This window comes from Macaca thibetana, chromosome 1, assembly GCF_024542745.1.
Source record: "Macaca thibetana thibetana isolate TM-01 chromosome 1, ASM2454274v1, whole genome shotgun sequence".
Classification (NCBI taxonomy): domain Eukaryota; kingdom Metazoa; phylum Chordata; class Mammalia; order Primates; family Cercopithecidae; genus Macaca; species Macaca thibetana.
Window position 1 is genome coordinate 150,764,483 of NC_065578.1, and position 16,042 is coordinate 150,780,524.

At 39.8% G+C, this 16,042-nt stretch overlaps 2 protein-coding genes across 10 annotated transcripts in view; one reads left to right on the plus strand and one right to left on the minus strand.

Annotated features, from left to right (window-relative positions):
• Nucleotides 1-8,775, plus strand: part of PACC1 (proton activated chloride channel 1) — a 43,827-nt gene extending 35,052 nt beyond the window's left edge. For all 6 annotated transcript variants that reach the window (XM_050780821.1, XM_050780812.1, XM_050780791.1 and 3 more), the window contains one exon: nucleotides 7,875-8,775. In XM_050780821.1, the coding sequence (XP_050636778.1) occupies nucleotides 7,875-8,036 (162 nt within the window). In that variant the 3' untranslated portion in view covers nucleotides 8,037-8,775. The remainder of the gene's footprint in view (nucleotides 1-7,874) is intronic.
• Nucleotides 8,776-11,351: 2,576 nt separating this feature from the next.
• Nucleotides 11,352-16,042, minus strand: part of PPP2R5A (protein phosphatase 2 regulatory subunit B'alpha) — a 75,561-nt gene continuing 70,870 nt past the window's right edge. For all 4 annotated transcript variants that reach the window (XM_050780747.1, XM_050780777.1, XM_050780767.1 and 1 more), the window contains exons 10-13: nucleotides 15,874-15,993; nucleotides 15,659-15,786; nucleotides 14,425-14,526; nucleotides 11,352-12,578 (exon numbers count right to left, since the gene is read on the minus strand). In XM_050780747.1, coding sequence (XP_050636704.1) covers nucleotides 12,446-12,578; nucleotides 14,425-14,526; nucleotides 15,659-15,786; nucleotides 15,874-15,993 — 483 coding nt within the window. In that variant the 3' untranslated portion in view covers nucleotides 11,352-12,445. The remainder of the gene's footprint in view (nucleotides 12,579-14,424; nucleotides 14,527-15,658; nucleotides 15,787-15,873; nucleotides 15,994-16,042) is intronic.

The following is a 16,042-nucleotide window of genomic DNA, read 5'->3' on the forward strand; positions in this document are numbered from 1 at the left end:
ATTTATTCCTAGGTATTTTATATTTTTAAAGCTATTGTAAATGGGATTGCTCTATTTTTTATTTTATTCTTGCATTGCTATAAGTTTTTTAGATTGTTTGCTGTTAGCATATAGAAATATTCCTGATTTGGGTGTGTTGATTTTATATCCTGTGACTTTACTGAATTTATCAGTTCTGCCAGTTTTTTGGTGGAGTGTTTAGGTTTTTCAAAGTACAAGTTCATGTCATCCACAAACAAAGACAGTTTGACTTCTTTTCAATTCGGATGCCCTTTATTTCTTTCTCTTGTCTAATTGCTCTGGCTAGGACTTCCAGTATTATGTTGAACAAAAATAATGAAAGTAGGCATCCTTGTCTTGTTCCAGATCTTAGAAGAAAGACTTTCAATTTTTCCCCATATGATGTTAGCTTTGGGTTTGTCATGTATGGTCTTTATTGTTTTTAGGTATGTTCCTTCTATACTCGGTTTGTTGAGATTTTTTTTTTTTGGACACAATTTCATTCTGTCTCCCAGGCTGGAGTGCAGTGGCATGATCACAGCTCACTACAACCCCTGCCTCCCAGGTTCAAATGATTCTTGTGCTTCAGCCTCCTGAGTAGCTGGGATTACAGGTGCACATCACCATGCCCAGCTAATTTTTGTATTTTTAGTGGAGGTGAGGTTTCGCCATGTCAGCCAGGCTGGTCTCAAACTCCTGACCTCAAGTGATCTGCCTGCCTCGGCCTCCCAAAGTGCTGGGATTACAGGAGTGAGCCACCGTATCCGGCACATTGAGAGTTTTTATCATGACAGTATGTTGAATTTTATTAAATGCTTTTTTACCATCTATTGAAATGATTACATGATTTTTGTTCTTGATTCTGTTAATGTGATGTGTTACATTTATTGATTTGCATATGTGAATCATCCTTGCATCTCTGGGATGAATCCCACTTGATCATAGTGAATGATGTTTTTAATGTATTATTGAATTCGGTTGACTGATTTTGTTGAGGACTTTTGCATCTGTGTTCATCAGGGTATTGGCCTGTGGTTTTCATTTTTTGTTGTGTCTTTGTATCAGGGTAATGCTGGCCTTGCAGAATGAGTTTGGAAATATTCTTCAATTTTTTGGAATAGTTTGAGTAGAATTGCTATTAATTTTTTTTTAGTGTTAGATAGAATTTAGCAATGAAGCCATCAGGTGCTGGGCTTTTCTTTTGTCACTGCCTCTATCTTGTTACTCATATTGGTCTATTCAGGTTTTCTGTTTCTTCATGGTTCAATCTTGGTAGACTCTGTATCCAGGAATTTTTCCACTTCTTTTAGGTTTTCCTTTATTGGCATATAGTTTTTCATTAAGTCTCTAATGATCCTTTGTATTACTGTGGCATCAATTGTAATGTCTTTTATTTTGGTCTGATTTTATTTATTTGGGTCTTCATTCTATTTTTCTTAGTCTAGCTGAAGGTTTATTGATTTTGCTTAACTTTTCAAACAACTAACGTTTCTTTTTTTTTTCTAAAACGGCGTCTTGTTCTATCACCAGGCTGGAGTGCAGTAGCGCAATCTTGGCTCACTGCAACCTCTGCCTCCTGGGTTTAAACGATTCTCCTGCCTCAGCCTCCCGAGTAGCTGGGATTACAGGCACCCGCCACCATACCCGGCCAATTTTTGTATTTTTAGTAGAGACAGGGTTTCACCATTTTGGCCAGGATGGTCTTGATCTCTTGACCTTGTGATCTGCCCGCCTTGGCCTCCCAACATGTTGGGATTACAGGTGTGAGCCCCTGGCCTGGCGTCAAACAGCTAACTTTTCATTTAAGTTTCAGTTTCATTTATTTCTGCTCTGATCATTATTATTCTGGTAAATTTGGGTTTGGTTTGTTCTTTTCTAGTTCTTTGAAGTGATCATTAGCTTATTTGAAATCTCTACTTTTTTTGATGTAGGCATTTATTATAAACTTCCCTCTTAGTACTGCTTTTGCTGTATCTCATAGGCTTTGGTATATTGTTTCCATTTTCATTTGTTCGATGAATTTTAAAATTTCTTTCTTAATTTCTTCATTGACCTTTGGTCACTACGGAGCATCATGTTTAATTTCCATGTATTTGTACAGTTTCCACAATTCCTTATTATTGATTTCTGGTTTTATTTCATTGTGGTCAGACAAGATACTTAATATGCTTTTGATTTTTCTCAATTAGTTGAGACTTGTTTTGTGGCCCAACATATGGTCTCCCCTGGAGAATGTTCCATGTGCTGATGAGAAAAATGTGTATGCTGTAGCAGTTGGAGTTTTGAGATGGAATCTTGCTCTGTTGCCCGGGCTGGAGTGCAATGGCGCGAACTCGGCTCACTGGAAGCTCTGCCTCCCGGGTTCACGACATTCTCCTGCTTCAGCCTCCTGAGTAGCTGGGACTACAGGCACCTGCCATCATGCCTGGCTAATTTTTTTGGTATTTTTTAGTAGAGACAGGGTTTCACCGTGTTAACCAGGGTGGTCTCAATCTCCTGACCTCACGATCCGCCTGCCTTAGTCTCCCAAAGTGCTGGGATTACAGGCGTGAGCCACCGCTTCTGGCCGGATGAAATGTTTTGTAAATGTCAGTTAGGTCCATTTGGTCTGGAGTATAGTTTAAATGCAATGTTTGTTGATTTTCTGTCTAGATAATCTGTCCCACTGTTGTGAGTGGGACGTTGTGTCCCCTACTATTATTGCAGTCTGTCTCTCTCTTTAGATCTTTTAATATTTGCTTTATATATTTGCTTTCTCTGATATCGGATGCATACATATTTACAGTTGTTATATCTTCTTGTTGAATTGACTCCCTCATCATTACATAATGATCTTTGTCTCTTTTTCCAGTTTTTGACTTGAAGTCTATTTTATCTGCTATAGGTATAGTTAAACCTGTTTTTTTATTTACATTTGTGTGGGATGTCTTTTTCTATCCCTTCATTTCTTTTTCTTTTTTTTTTCTGAGATGGAATCTTGCTCTCTTACCGAGGCTGGAGCACAGTGGCATGATCTTGGCTCACTGCAACCTCCACCTCCCAGGTTCAAGTGATTCTGCTGCCTCAGGCTCCCGAGTAGCTGGAATTACAGGCATGCGCCACCACACCTCGCTCACTTTTGTATTTTTAGTAGAGACAGGGTTTCGCCATGTTGACCAGGCTGGTCTCAAACTCCTGCCATCAAACAGTCTGCCCACCTTGGCCTCCCAAAGTGCTGGGATTATAGGCATAAGCCATTGCGCCTGGCCTATCTCTTCACTTTCAGTCTGTGTGTCTTTCTAGGTGAACTATATGCTGTATGGCAGCATACAGTTGAGTCTTGTTTTTTAATAAATTCAGCAATTATGTCTTAAGAATTTGGTCCATTTACATTCAATATTATTACTGATAGAGAAGGACTTACTACGGCTATTTTGTTTTTTGTTTTTTGGTTTTGTAACTTCATTCTTCTCACTGTCTTTGTGGATAAATGATTATCTCTTTAAATTCCTTACTTTTTATTTTTATTATGTCCATTATAGGTTTTGGCTTTATGGTTGCCATAGGGCTTGTAAAAAAACATCTTGCAGTTAAAACAAGTTATTTTAAACTGAGGACAATTTAACTTTGATCACAAAGAAACAAAAAACATTTACAACTACACTTCAACTCCATACTTCTCACATTTTGACTTATTATATCTATTTATATATTATTATATCTATTTTTATTTTTGTATTGCCTGTCTCCTTTTTTTTTTGAGATGGAGGCTTACCCTGTTGCCCAAGCTGGAGTGCAGTGGCCCATCTCAGTTCACTGCAAGCTCCGCCTCCAGGGTTCACGCCATTCTGCTGCTTCAGCCTCCCGAGTGGCTGGGACTACAGGTGCCTGCCACCATGCCCAGCTAATTTTTTGTATTTTTAGTAGAGACAGCGTTTCACCGTGTTAGCCAGGATGATCTCGATCTCCTGACCTTGTGATCTGCCCACCTTGGCCTCCCAAAGTGCTGGGATTACAGGCGTGAGCCACTGTGCACGGCCTGTATTGCCTGTCTCTTAACAAATTGTATTTTTTTTTTTTTTTTTTTTTTGAGACGGAGTCTTGCTCTGTCGCCCAGGCTGGAGTGCAGTGGCCAGATCTCTGCTCACTGCAAGCTCCGCCTCCCAGGTTCACGCCATTCTCCTGCCTCAGCCTCCCGAGTAGCTGGGACTACAGGCGCCCGCCACCTCGCCCGGCTAGTTTTTTGTATTTTTTAGTAGAGACGGGGTTTCACCGTATTAGCCAGGATGGTCTCGATCTCCTGACCTCGTGATCTGCCCGTCTCGGCCTCCCAAAGTGCTGGGATTACAGGCGTGAGCCACCGCGCCTGGCCAAATTGTTGTAGTTCTTATTTTTGATCCATCTTTTAGTCTTCATACTAAAGATATGAATGGTTTACACACCACAGTTACAGTATTACAGGATTCTGAATTTGTCTGTGTACTTATTTTACCAGTGAGTTTTATACCTTCAGATGATTTCTTGTTGCATGTTAGTGTCCTTTTATTTCAGATTAAAGAACTGCCTTTAGATTTTCTCATAAGAGAGTTCTAGTGGTGATGAATTTCCTCAGATTTTGTCTGGGAAAGTATTTCTACTTCATATTTGAAGAGTTCAGTAGCTTTGCTGGGTACAATATTTTTGGTTGGCAGTTATCTTTCTTCCCCCTTCAGCACTTTGAATATGTTGTCCGACTTCCTCCTGACATGTAAGGTTTCCACAAAGAAGTCTGCTGCCAGATATATCAGAGCTCCTTTATCTTGTCTGCTGCTTTTTTCTTACTGCTTTTAGGATCCTCTCTTTGCTTTGACCTTTGAGAGTTTATTATATATTTTAGTGTGGTAGTCTTGCTTGGGTTGAATCTACTTAGTGTTCTTTGACCTTCTTGTACCTGGATATTCATATCTTTCTCTAAGTTTGGAAAGTTCTCTGCTATTATTTCTTTGAATAAACTTTCTACCTCTGTCTTTTTCTCTACCCCCCTTTTAAGGCTATTAATTTTTTTTTTTTTTTTTTTTTTTTGAGATGGAGTGTTGCTCTGTTGCCCAGGCTGGAGTACAGTGGTGCGATCTCGGCTCACTGCAGGCTCTGCCTCCTGGGTTCATGCCATTCTCCTGCCTCAGCCTCCTGAGTAGCTGGGACTACAGGCGCCTGCCACCACACCCGGCTAATTTTTTGTATTTTTAGTAGAGATGGGGTTTCACTGTGTTAGTCAGGATGGTCTCAATCTCCTGACCTTATGATCCACCCACCTCGGCCTCCCAAAGTGCTGGGATTACAGGCGTGAGCCACTGCACCCGGCTAAGGCTATTGACTCTTGATTTAGCCCTTTTGAGGATATTTTCTAGACCTTGTGAGTATTCTTCATTCTTTTTTTTTTTTTTAATTTGTGTATTTTCAAATAACTTGTCTTTAAGCTAATTCTTCTGCTTGATCAATTCTGTGTTTGAGGCACTCTGATGCATTTTTCAGTTTGTTAACTGTACTTTTCAGCTCTAGGATTTCTATTTGAATTTTTAAAAATGATCTTAATCTCTTGAATTTCTCTGGTGAATTTCTGAATTGAGTCTTTGTGTTTCATTGAAGTTCCTGGAGTTTCCTCAGAACAGCTATTTTGAATTCCCTGAGTGGTCACGCACCTCTGTCTCTCCTGGATTGGTCACTGCCATCTTATTTATTTAGTCTGTTTGATGAGGTTGTATTTCTCTGAATTTTTCTGGTGCTTGTGGATGTCTGTCTATGGGCATTGAAGACTTAGGTGTTTATTTCAGTCTTCACAGTCTGCCCTTGTTTATACCTATCTATCTTCAGGGGATTTTCTACAAATTGAAAGGTGACTGATGATGAGTTCCCTAAGCATGTAGTCACTACAGCTGTTTCAGCACTAGAGGGCAGTCTAAGCCAAGTTACACTGTGACTATTTTGTAGACTTCTACATGTCCAGCCCTCATGTACTTGGGAAGAAGGATCAGAGAGAATGCCCTGGGGGTTCCCAGGCCAAGTCCCTTGCTTACTTTGATCTCTTTCCCTCAAGGGGAAGGAGTCTCTCTCTGCTCTGAGCTGCCTGGAGTTGGGGAGGGTAAGGCAGGTACTTTCATGGCTGTCACAGCTGGCACCACTTTGGGTCCCTCCTAGACCAATGCAATACTGGGATTTGCCTAAGGCCACTTTAGTCAGCCAGTGGTGAAGCTGGCTGGGGTTTGGATCCATCCTGCTAGGGTGGCAGATTGCCTTTTGGCCAGGGTGGGTTTAGAAGTGCCATTTGGGAGCAATGGCCTATAATTAGGGGATTCAGGATTCTTTCTGGTGCTGTGTTTTACTGTGGCAGGACTGGTACTAGATTCCAAGGCAAAGTCCCTCATACTGTTCCCTCTCCTTTGCCCAAGCAGGAGTGTTCCACCATGTTGCACTGCCTGGAGTTGAGGCAGCTGGTGTCATGCTGGATCACACCCCAAACCCACAGACTCCCAGCCCAGTGCAGTACCAGGGCTGTGGTTACTACGGCCTGGCTGCCACTGAAATTATTTGGGGCCCAAGGCCACTTTAGTTTATTGTAAAGTGGGCCCAGACTTGGTTTCCTCCCACCGGGGTGGCAGATGCCTCTCTGATCTGGGGTGGGCCTAATACTCTTTTCACGGGCTCTAGCCTGGAATCAGGGCCTCAGAATTCTGCCTGGTGCTCTGTTCCCCTGTGAAGTTCCAATGCAAAGTCTCAGACTCGCCTCCCTCTCCCAAGCTCACAGATTCTCTCTGCTGCACTGCCTAAGTTCGGGGGAGGGGTGGATAGGCAGCGTGAGACCCTCCTTTCTACTCTCTTCAGTGTGTCTTTTCCTGTTATTGTACTAAACCAGATACTGGGATATCTCACCTGATTTTTTGGCTCTTGTGTAGATACTTTTTTACATGGATAGCTCAGTTTGGTGTTGCTGCAGAGGACTATTGCTGGAGGGTTCTCTTTAGCCATCTGGCTCCACCTCCTCTAATGTCAAATTCTGACTCATGACCTTGGAAGGGGAGAAATAATTGGACAGCTTTGCTAAAGGAACATTTAAGACACACCGTCCACCAGAGCCAGGCCCAAATCTAGTATTAATTGGCATTCAGGTCATCACAATATGTCCTGATGTGATCGTGGTTTATAGGAAAGTTTCATAGCTGAGACCCAAATGTGTAAGCTTCCAACCCCAGGTGGGGATTCTGTGATATGGATGTGCTTGCTCTGCTATCACCCACTACCACTATTCATTATGGACTGGCAAGGCTTTGTATGAAGAGGGATGTGCAGAGGCTTATTGCATCAAGACAGGGGAGAAGGGCTTGCAGCTCGTTGGGTAAATGTGTGATAAAACATTTTTTAACCTACTATATTCAGTATGAGGTACCTATTATGGGCCAAGTGGAGCCCAGTACCCAAGGCATGCTGTACTCAGCTTCACAACAGTCTTTATATATAAACAGTGGTGGTATCACCATTTTTACATGTGAACACTGAAGTGCATACTAAAGTCACCCTGCTAAATTGAGCTTGAAAGTATTTTATTTGGGAGGCTGAGGCAGGCAGATCACAAGGTCAAAAGATCGAGACCATCCTAGCCAACATGGTGAAACCCCGTCTCTACTAAAAATACAAAAAATTAGTTGGCCATGGTGGCACGTGCCTGTAGTCCCAGTTACTCGGGAGGCCGAGGCAAGAGAAGTGCTTGAACCTGGGAAGCAGAGCTTGCAGTGAGCCGAGATCGTGCCACTGCACTCCAGCCTGGGTGACAAGAGCGAAACTCCGTCTCAAGAAAAAAAAAAAAAAAGAATCAAGACTGAAGCAAACCAGTAATCCTATGTTTGTTTCTGTTTGCTTCACAGATAATCACTGCCAATCCTTGGAACACAATTGCTCTTCTCTGTGGCGCCTTCTTGGCATTATTTAAAGCAGCAGAGTTTGCCAAACTGAGTATAAAATGGATGATCAAAATTAGAAAGAGATACCTTAAAAGAAGAGGTCAGGCAACGAGCCACATAAGCTGAAGTCACCTCGCGTTGTTTATAGAACTGTCCACATCAATGGGAGTTGTCATCACTTCCACTTTGTAAACTGAGCTATCAACAATCCTGTACTCACTTGAAGAAATGGGGCCTTGCTGAGAGGAACAGCATGTCAAACTGGAACTTCTAACCTCGCCCCAAAAGAGGCCGTGTAGAGCCTAATAGAAGAGAGCTAATAGATAACCTACACGTTATTTAAATATTTAAATTATTAATAAACTTTCTAAAGAGCTGGCCAATGACTTTTTGAATAGGGTTTGTAGAAGATGCCTTTCTTCCTGTTTGGTTCATTGTATTGTATTAGGTTAAGCTCTACTAGGGTAATGAAGGCTCTACTTTTCACTTGTTAAAAGTAGACAAAAGAGTGTGATTTTCTTTTTCTAAAAATCCTATCAAGACGTGCAAGTCATGCTTCGGAGCCTATGCACTGTACACAGAGGCAAAACCCTATGACTTTGGCGTCATCTGCTGTTGATGTCTAGCTTCTGACATGCTCTTTGATACGTTAAATGTTAAATGAGACTTTAAAGCTACTAGAAACTAGTAATTAAGTTTCTTAATGGGCTGACTAGCCACCTACTTGTCTGGCTAGAATGTTTGTTGATGTATGAGTTTAGATTAACACTCAAAAGCACTAAGGACAGATGTACATACTAGGTGCCTACTCAGTGTATTTTGATGATTTCATTAACAGGTAAATAAAAGGTTAATACAAAAGGAATGAGTGTGACAGTATGCATATCTGCTCAATCATCGGGCACAATTGTTTTCATTTGGTGACTTCCAAAGACAAAAAGGTAGTATGAGTCTGGACTCCCAAGATGGATGGATCTGACTCCCAAGGTATGTTCTAACTGCTTCCAGGGAAGGGTTTGTTAGGCATGGTGACTGATGGCAGGTGTCCAGGAAGAGTGACCTGATGCCCCCGAGTAAACTGGGTTAACTCTTTACTGTGTCCACAAAACTACCCATCACCTGAGGAAGGGGCACACGCAGTATGACTCTCAAACAGCTTTTAGCCTAGCCTTTGACAGAGATGAGTATGCATTAAAAAAAAAAATCTATTTTTCACATTAAGGTTCTAAAAATTGTTTCTGGAGTTTTAAATTATCTCTGTGCCTGTTGCTTCATAGAGGACTTGGTAGCATTTTTTAAATTTTGTAATCTGGCTTCTGATAATCCAAAGGGAATAACTCAAATGTTTGAACAGGCATTTTAAATGGGAAGAAACTGTTTTTTGATTGAATGATTAAAAGTGAACTGTATAAAGAAATATTCCCTGCCACTTTTCTGCTCCACAGAAGCATGAGAATTCAAGTTTTAGCCTAGGTCTCTTTATAAAATCTTATTTTATTGCAGGGCAAATGCAAAGCCAGGCATAAAAGCTTACATTAACAGTACTGATAAAAAGGGGGGGTATGTTTTTTTAAAGCATGTCTAACAATCTGTCACTTTTATTTATTTTTTCTTTCTTTTCTTTGGAGACAGAGTCTCACTCTGTTGCCTAGGCTGGAGTGCAGTGGTGCTATCTCAGCTTATTGTAACCTCTGCCTCCCAGGTTCAAGTGATTCTCCTGCCTCAGCCTCCCGAGTAGCTGGGATTACAGGCACGTGCCACCTCGCCTGGCTAATTTTTGTATTTTTAGTAGAGACAGGGTTTCACCATATTGGCCAAGCTGGTCTCAAACTCCTGAGCTCAAGCAATCCACCCGCCTCAGCCGGCCAAAGTGCTGTGATTACAGGCGTGAGGCACTGTGCCCGGCCAGTCACTTTAATATTACTTAAATATCTAATAAAATTTGTTTCAATGAACATACTATATTCTCTATATTGTAGAAAGTTGAGGTCGGGCATGGTGGCTCATGCCTGTTATCCCACCACTTTGGGAGGCTGAGGCAGGTGGATCACCTGAGGTCAGGAGTTCGAGATCAGCCTGACTAACATGGTGAAACCCCATCTCTACTAAAAATGCAAAAATTAGCCGGGCGTGGTGGTGCGTGCCTATAATCCTAGCTACTTGGGAGGCTGAGGCAGGAGAATCACTTGAACCAAGGAGACCATGCCACTGCACCCCAGTCTGGGCAACAGAGCAACACTCCATCTCAAAAAAAAAAACCAAAAAACAATAGTCGAGAGACCTATTAAATGTGCTTTCATGTAAGCACATAATTAGGAAGTCAACGATTTTACCTTTTCAGAGAGAAAAACCTTTATTAGCTGTAACCTGTCAAAATCTACTCTGGTTGCTCTTCAGTAAAAGAAATATACCTTCTACAGAATAAGACATTTAGACATAACCTTCACTTTCTGGAAAGGCAGGTGCTTGCCTTTTCCTTCTGTTTTGTGTAGGATCATCATTTTTAACTGTGCTGTCTCCCAGCTGTCAGCAATACTGGCTGACCCTGGGTGAGTGTAGAGAATCTGGAAGGAACACCTTAACCTGATGGCCATGACAAGATGACTCTGCAATACCTACTACTTGAGAAAAATAAAATATGAGCTATTGTTGTAAAAGGAAGAATTCTGGTGTTCTTCCTTTTGGTACAGTGCTTTCATGATGACCTGGGAGTAGTGTACACACCCTGTACTAGAGTTTATATTAAAGCAGAAGTAAACATCAATAGTGGATAACACTTTATTACAATAATGTCTGATTTCTTTTTTTTATGAGACAGAATCTTGCTCTGTCACTCAGGCTGGAGTGCAGTGGCGCCATCTTGGGTCATTGCAGGCTCAAGCGATTCTCCTGCCTCAGCCTCCCGAGTAGCTGGGATTACAGGCGCCTGCCAGCATGCATGGATAATTTTTATATTTTTAGTAGAGACAGAGTTTCACCATGTTGGCCAGGCTGGTCTTGAACTCCTGACCTCAGGCGCAGGTAATCAGCCCGCCTCGGCCTCCCAAAGTGCTAGGATTACAGGCGCGAGCCACTGCGCCCAGCCAATAATATCTGATTTCTAACTGTGCCACAGGCTCCCTGCTCTTCACTAAAAGTGCTATTTATTATGGATTATGAAAAACTAGCTTCAAAGTAAATTAAACCTATCCTGTTAACATACAAGGACATGAAAGATGATGGAAGGATATCCTAGAACTTAGAATTTTATGCAAATGTTCTGTAAAACATATTTTGGTAAAGGGCTAGAAGACTCAACCTTGGCACACAATCTTCCTATTTTTAAATTAGACTTCATCCCACAATTTGTCTTAAAAGTTTCTATAAATATACGTATGTATGTAAAAAGGGGGGCAGGCTTCTGTATGCCTAAGCTTAGAGCTAAAAGAAGCAAAGATGACATAAGGCAAAATACAAACATAGACTTTATTAAATGCTGCTCAATCCCCCAATGAAGATCTTTCATTACAAAACAGTTTTCCACACAACTGCAAGTTAAGAGATTGGAATGGTACTCTGATAACAAAAGATGTGAGAAATACTTGACCAATTAAAAACATACAAGACCTCTATATAGTCAACCTTTTCAGAGCTCTACAGAGGAAGCCTACTGCATTTCCTTTAAATAAAGCCAGGCAGTGACAACTAGTGCTCTGTATCACCACACTGTGGGACTCAAAGCCTCCATCCCTGGGTCAGGAGGGACTAGGTGAAGGGCTGGTCGTGAGGACTGGAAAGGCCCTGCCTTCAGCCTTTGAGAGGAAGAGGAGGAATGAATTGAGAGGCAAGCTGGGTAATTCACCTGAGCTGCCTCTACCCATCTGTTACCACTCTGGGGAATTGCAGAGGAAGGGGGATATTCGTGAGGAACAATCTGAAGAATTTTGGTTTACTTTCCCAGCTTTTATTTATATTTTGTGCTTTAAAAAGCCTGGAGATTTAAGGTTTTGCCTAAATTCCAGAGTACAGTAATATATTTATTGAGGGAGGGGTTAGGGCAGGTAATTCCCCCCATCATATTTCTGGGTGAGACAAAGAGAAGGGTAAGGATGATACCTTAGTTTTATTTTAGGAAGTATTCTTTTTCCTAGGATGTAACTAAGGTTTGCAGCAGTGTGAAAAGCACATTATAAAAGGGAAAAATATACAGAGCAGACTACCATATCTATGTGCAACACAATCAAAGAAGAATTCAAGTCATAATTCTTACCACTCCCATAATTATCTCACTCATATCATAGATGATAAAATTCATTCATTTCTGTGAAACTTCAGAAGTGACACAATAAATCCAATGATTAGACAATGGTTACAATATACTGTGGCCATGATACAGCACAGGGCTACGTTTAGTCCATATATTTTTCCATTTACAGTTGCCAGAAAAAATTGGCCTTTTAATTATATTATACTGATGAGGTTTGTTTTGTAATTTTTACATATTTCAAAAAAGCATACAAAACTGTGCCTATCCGGCAGAGGTGGGAGGCTTTTTTTTATTCGGCACTTGTATTGCTGAGAATACTGTGCATGTTGTAAGCACTATTCTGTTTTTCTAGAGCTTTCTTTAGCTTTAGCTCCTCTAATTTTTTCCATAATTCTTCACGTTCCAATTCCTTCTTTTTCTCTCTGTAGATAAACCAAAAGTTTTGTAATCAGAAATTATTTCAGAACCCAAAGAGAGGTGCTGTTTGACAGCTTACTGGAGAACACATTACTCACCCACATTTCACTTAAATCTGTCTGCTAAAGCTTTGGAGTCCACTTACCTGGAGCACCTAATTTCTTCTTGTCACTCTCCTAAATGTACGGAGTCTGCATCTTCTGTACCAGCTAGACATTACTACTTGCTTTCTGTCCCCTACACATTATCACTACAACACTGTGCTTTATAGTCAACAAGGTACTTACACGTTAATTTTCTCATGTTAACATCTTGCAGTTGTAGTAGTCCAATCACTATTACAAAGGCTGAAGGGGCTGGCCACTAGGTCAGTAGGAAGCACTTCCTTCACACCAGGCAGAAGCCACATCATTTTTGCCACTAACAGCCACATCTCTAGCCACTAACCAGTTTGTATCTTACTATGTCCTATGTTTTACATGTCAAATGAAAATTTTAGTTTCAGTAATCTCTCTATAAAACAAAATGAAAGTCAAAATATTTCATACGTCGTTTCAACTACTTAATTTCAGTTCTAAGGAAAACATTTCCGAATAACTTGGACCAGTCTATTCTGAAAGGCTACATGAACATGTAAAACATAGGCTTATAATTCTGCAGTTATGAGTTAAAAGGACAAATCCTTTTAAAGGATTTGCTGATTTATGCAGATAAGAAAAATTGATTATATTCTTAGTCATGCGAAATATGTATTTTTCAAATACAAGTTTCCTATGATCCTAGTCATCTTATTTTTCTTCCCATTGCTTCCTGAGGCTCAAAACATGTACTTAATTTCTATTCCTGCCTGAATGCTGCTATTTAAAGCAAATAATGCATAGAGTTAGTTATTAATGGGCTAGATGGCTTTGAAGAAAGGCTATCCATTTTCTACTTTAAGATAACCATAACTAGGAACTTGTCAAAATAGATGAGCTTTTCTAAACAGAACAGGTAATATGCTTACTAGAAGTAAATGGTAACTATTATCCTCAAATGATGGGTGGGCTCAGGTACACTGGTTACTAACCACTTAAGTTTAAGAAAGCGCTTCTTGAGTTTGAAGTAAACATATGAGAAGAAAGTAATTTTTGAAAGATTATCTTATAGTAATTTATGAAATTCTCAAAAAGAAGTAATCACTAAGCCATGTTCCTAAAGGCTGATATATGCTAACATTTATACTCTAAAATATGTATTATTGCAAGGAACAATATATTAATAGTACCCTAAGCCATATCATTATGTGAATTCCCTCTTCCCAAAGGAGAACTATGCTGACATTAAAATACCACCTTCTGATAATCCATAGCCTAAGAATTACCTACTGCTAACAAAGAACACTTGAAAAGTAAAGCTCACTCTGGAAGCCCACGTGGACAAAAAGGATTTCCGTAAATGCATGGATTAAAAAATCAAATTGTACAAATTGATATTTAAAATTCAGCATAAATTATATTTCATATGCAGATGCTAACAGACTGAGGAAATCTAAGGCTCAGAATGAGATAAACAGGATTTATGATCCACATTAAAATCATAATCTAACCATTAGAGGAAGTAAATTATGTAACTACCCTCAAAAATAGATGTTACTGCTTTTTCTGCTTTAACAAATTTATAAAAATACTGGGGCTAGTTTATCTGGAAATGACTTATGTGTTAAGAGACTTTCACATTGTAATTTTTACTATAAGGTAATTAACTTCTTAAATATCAAAATCTGAACTGAGAGCAGATACCTTCCTGAACTGAATCACATTCAACTAACATAAAATGTAGAGAAATTTTGTAATTCAAAATATCAAATACCTCTGTCTTTCAGCTTTGTATGAGCTAGTAAGGTCATCGAAAAGCTTGCCATTCATTTCCATTAGGGTTTTCAGCACATTGTATACCAGTGCTACAATGGTCCTGAAATGAAAATGAGCCAGTCCTGAGTTATGATACTGCTAACAGAGAGGAAATGTTAACACTATGGTCTCTAAAATGGTTTAAAGGTTGGCTGATTCATTTAATCCATTTTAGAGATGATAAAACTGAGGCTCAAGAGGTTTGTAATATGCTCAAGGTCATACAGCAAGTGGTGGTAGAGAGAGTCTAAGAAAAATCTTTTCCACTTTATCATGCTTAAATTGTAGTTAAAAATGTTCACTATAGTTATCTTCATTTCTGCTTTACAGTCTCATGTCTGAAATCCTGAGTAACAACATTAAAAGATGAAAAAGATCCAATTACCAAAACTTATAAGAAAAGTAGAAAGCCAGATAAGGATGTTAAAGAAGTTAGAATATATTACCCTTAGCACTTCGGCTTTCCCCTAGGACAGTGCCACTTATAGAGGTGAGACTATACACTGGGAGCAGACCAACACAACTCTGCATTAACGAAGTAGTTTGTGCATCCTCTGCAAATGTTCAGTTGGTCTCTCCAACAGGGTTTCACCACACTCTGGTGCAGAATGGTATACCAGATAGTCCACCCTCCAGGGAGATTTGCAATTTTAAATTGATATGAAGGCTGGGCACAGTGGTTCATGCCTATAATCTCAGCACTTTGGGAGGCCAAGGTGAGATCATCACTTGAGATCACGAGTTTCAGTCCAGCCTGGGCAATATACTAAGACCTCAAGTGTCCAAAAAAATAAAAATAAAAATTGGCTGGGTATGGTGGTGTACACCTGTGGTCCTAGCTACTCGGGAGGCTGAGGCAGGAGGATTGCGTGAACCCAGGAGTTTGAGGCTATGGTGAGCTATGATCACACCATTGCACTCCGGCCTGGGCAACAGAGCAAGACTGTCTCTAAAAAAAGTTAAAAAATAAATTGACATTAAGACCACATAGTGAAGAACATACACACACATTTATAACTTGATAAAGGTATATGTATATAAAATACAAAACAGAATACAACTGATGTTAACCTTGGAGTAACTTCCAAATCTGTAATAGGTTTCAGGTATGAGTTAGGAAATCAATGACAAAAAGGTTTTAAAAAAAATAAAGAAAGAAAAATAAAAATACGACCTATATAAAAGATACTTACGGATTCCAGTGTTCTTTGGAAATTTTGTACAAACTGGCAAACATAATTGGCAGAATTTTATCAATGTTCTCCTCAATCAAACTAAGAATATATTCATTATTCCAGAAGTACAATGCCCTTTCTGCAACCTAAAAAAAGACATTTAGAGAAATGTCAAAACTAAAATAGGAAAGAAATACTAGTGTAAAGTAAGGGCTTCACTGAAAACATCATACCTGAAAATGAGAACTGGATACACACTTGGATATCTGCTTGAAAAGTGGCTCTTCAATTTTTTTGAACTGTGTTGGTTCAATGACATCTAAGATTTCTTCAATTTCTCCTAAAAACATCACCTAGGTTAAAAAAATTTTATTTTAAGAAACATGATAAATTATGTGAAAC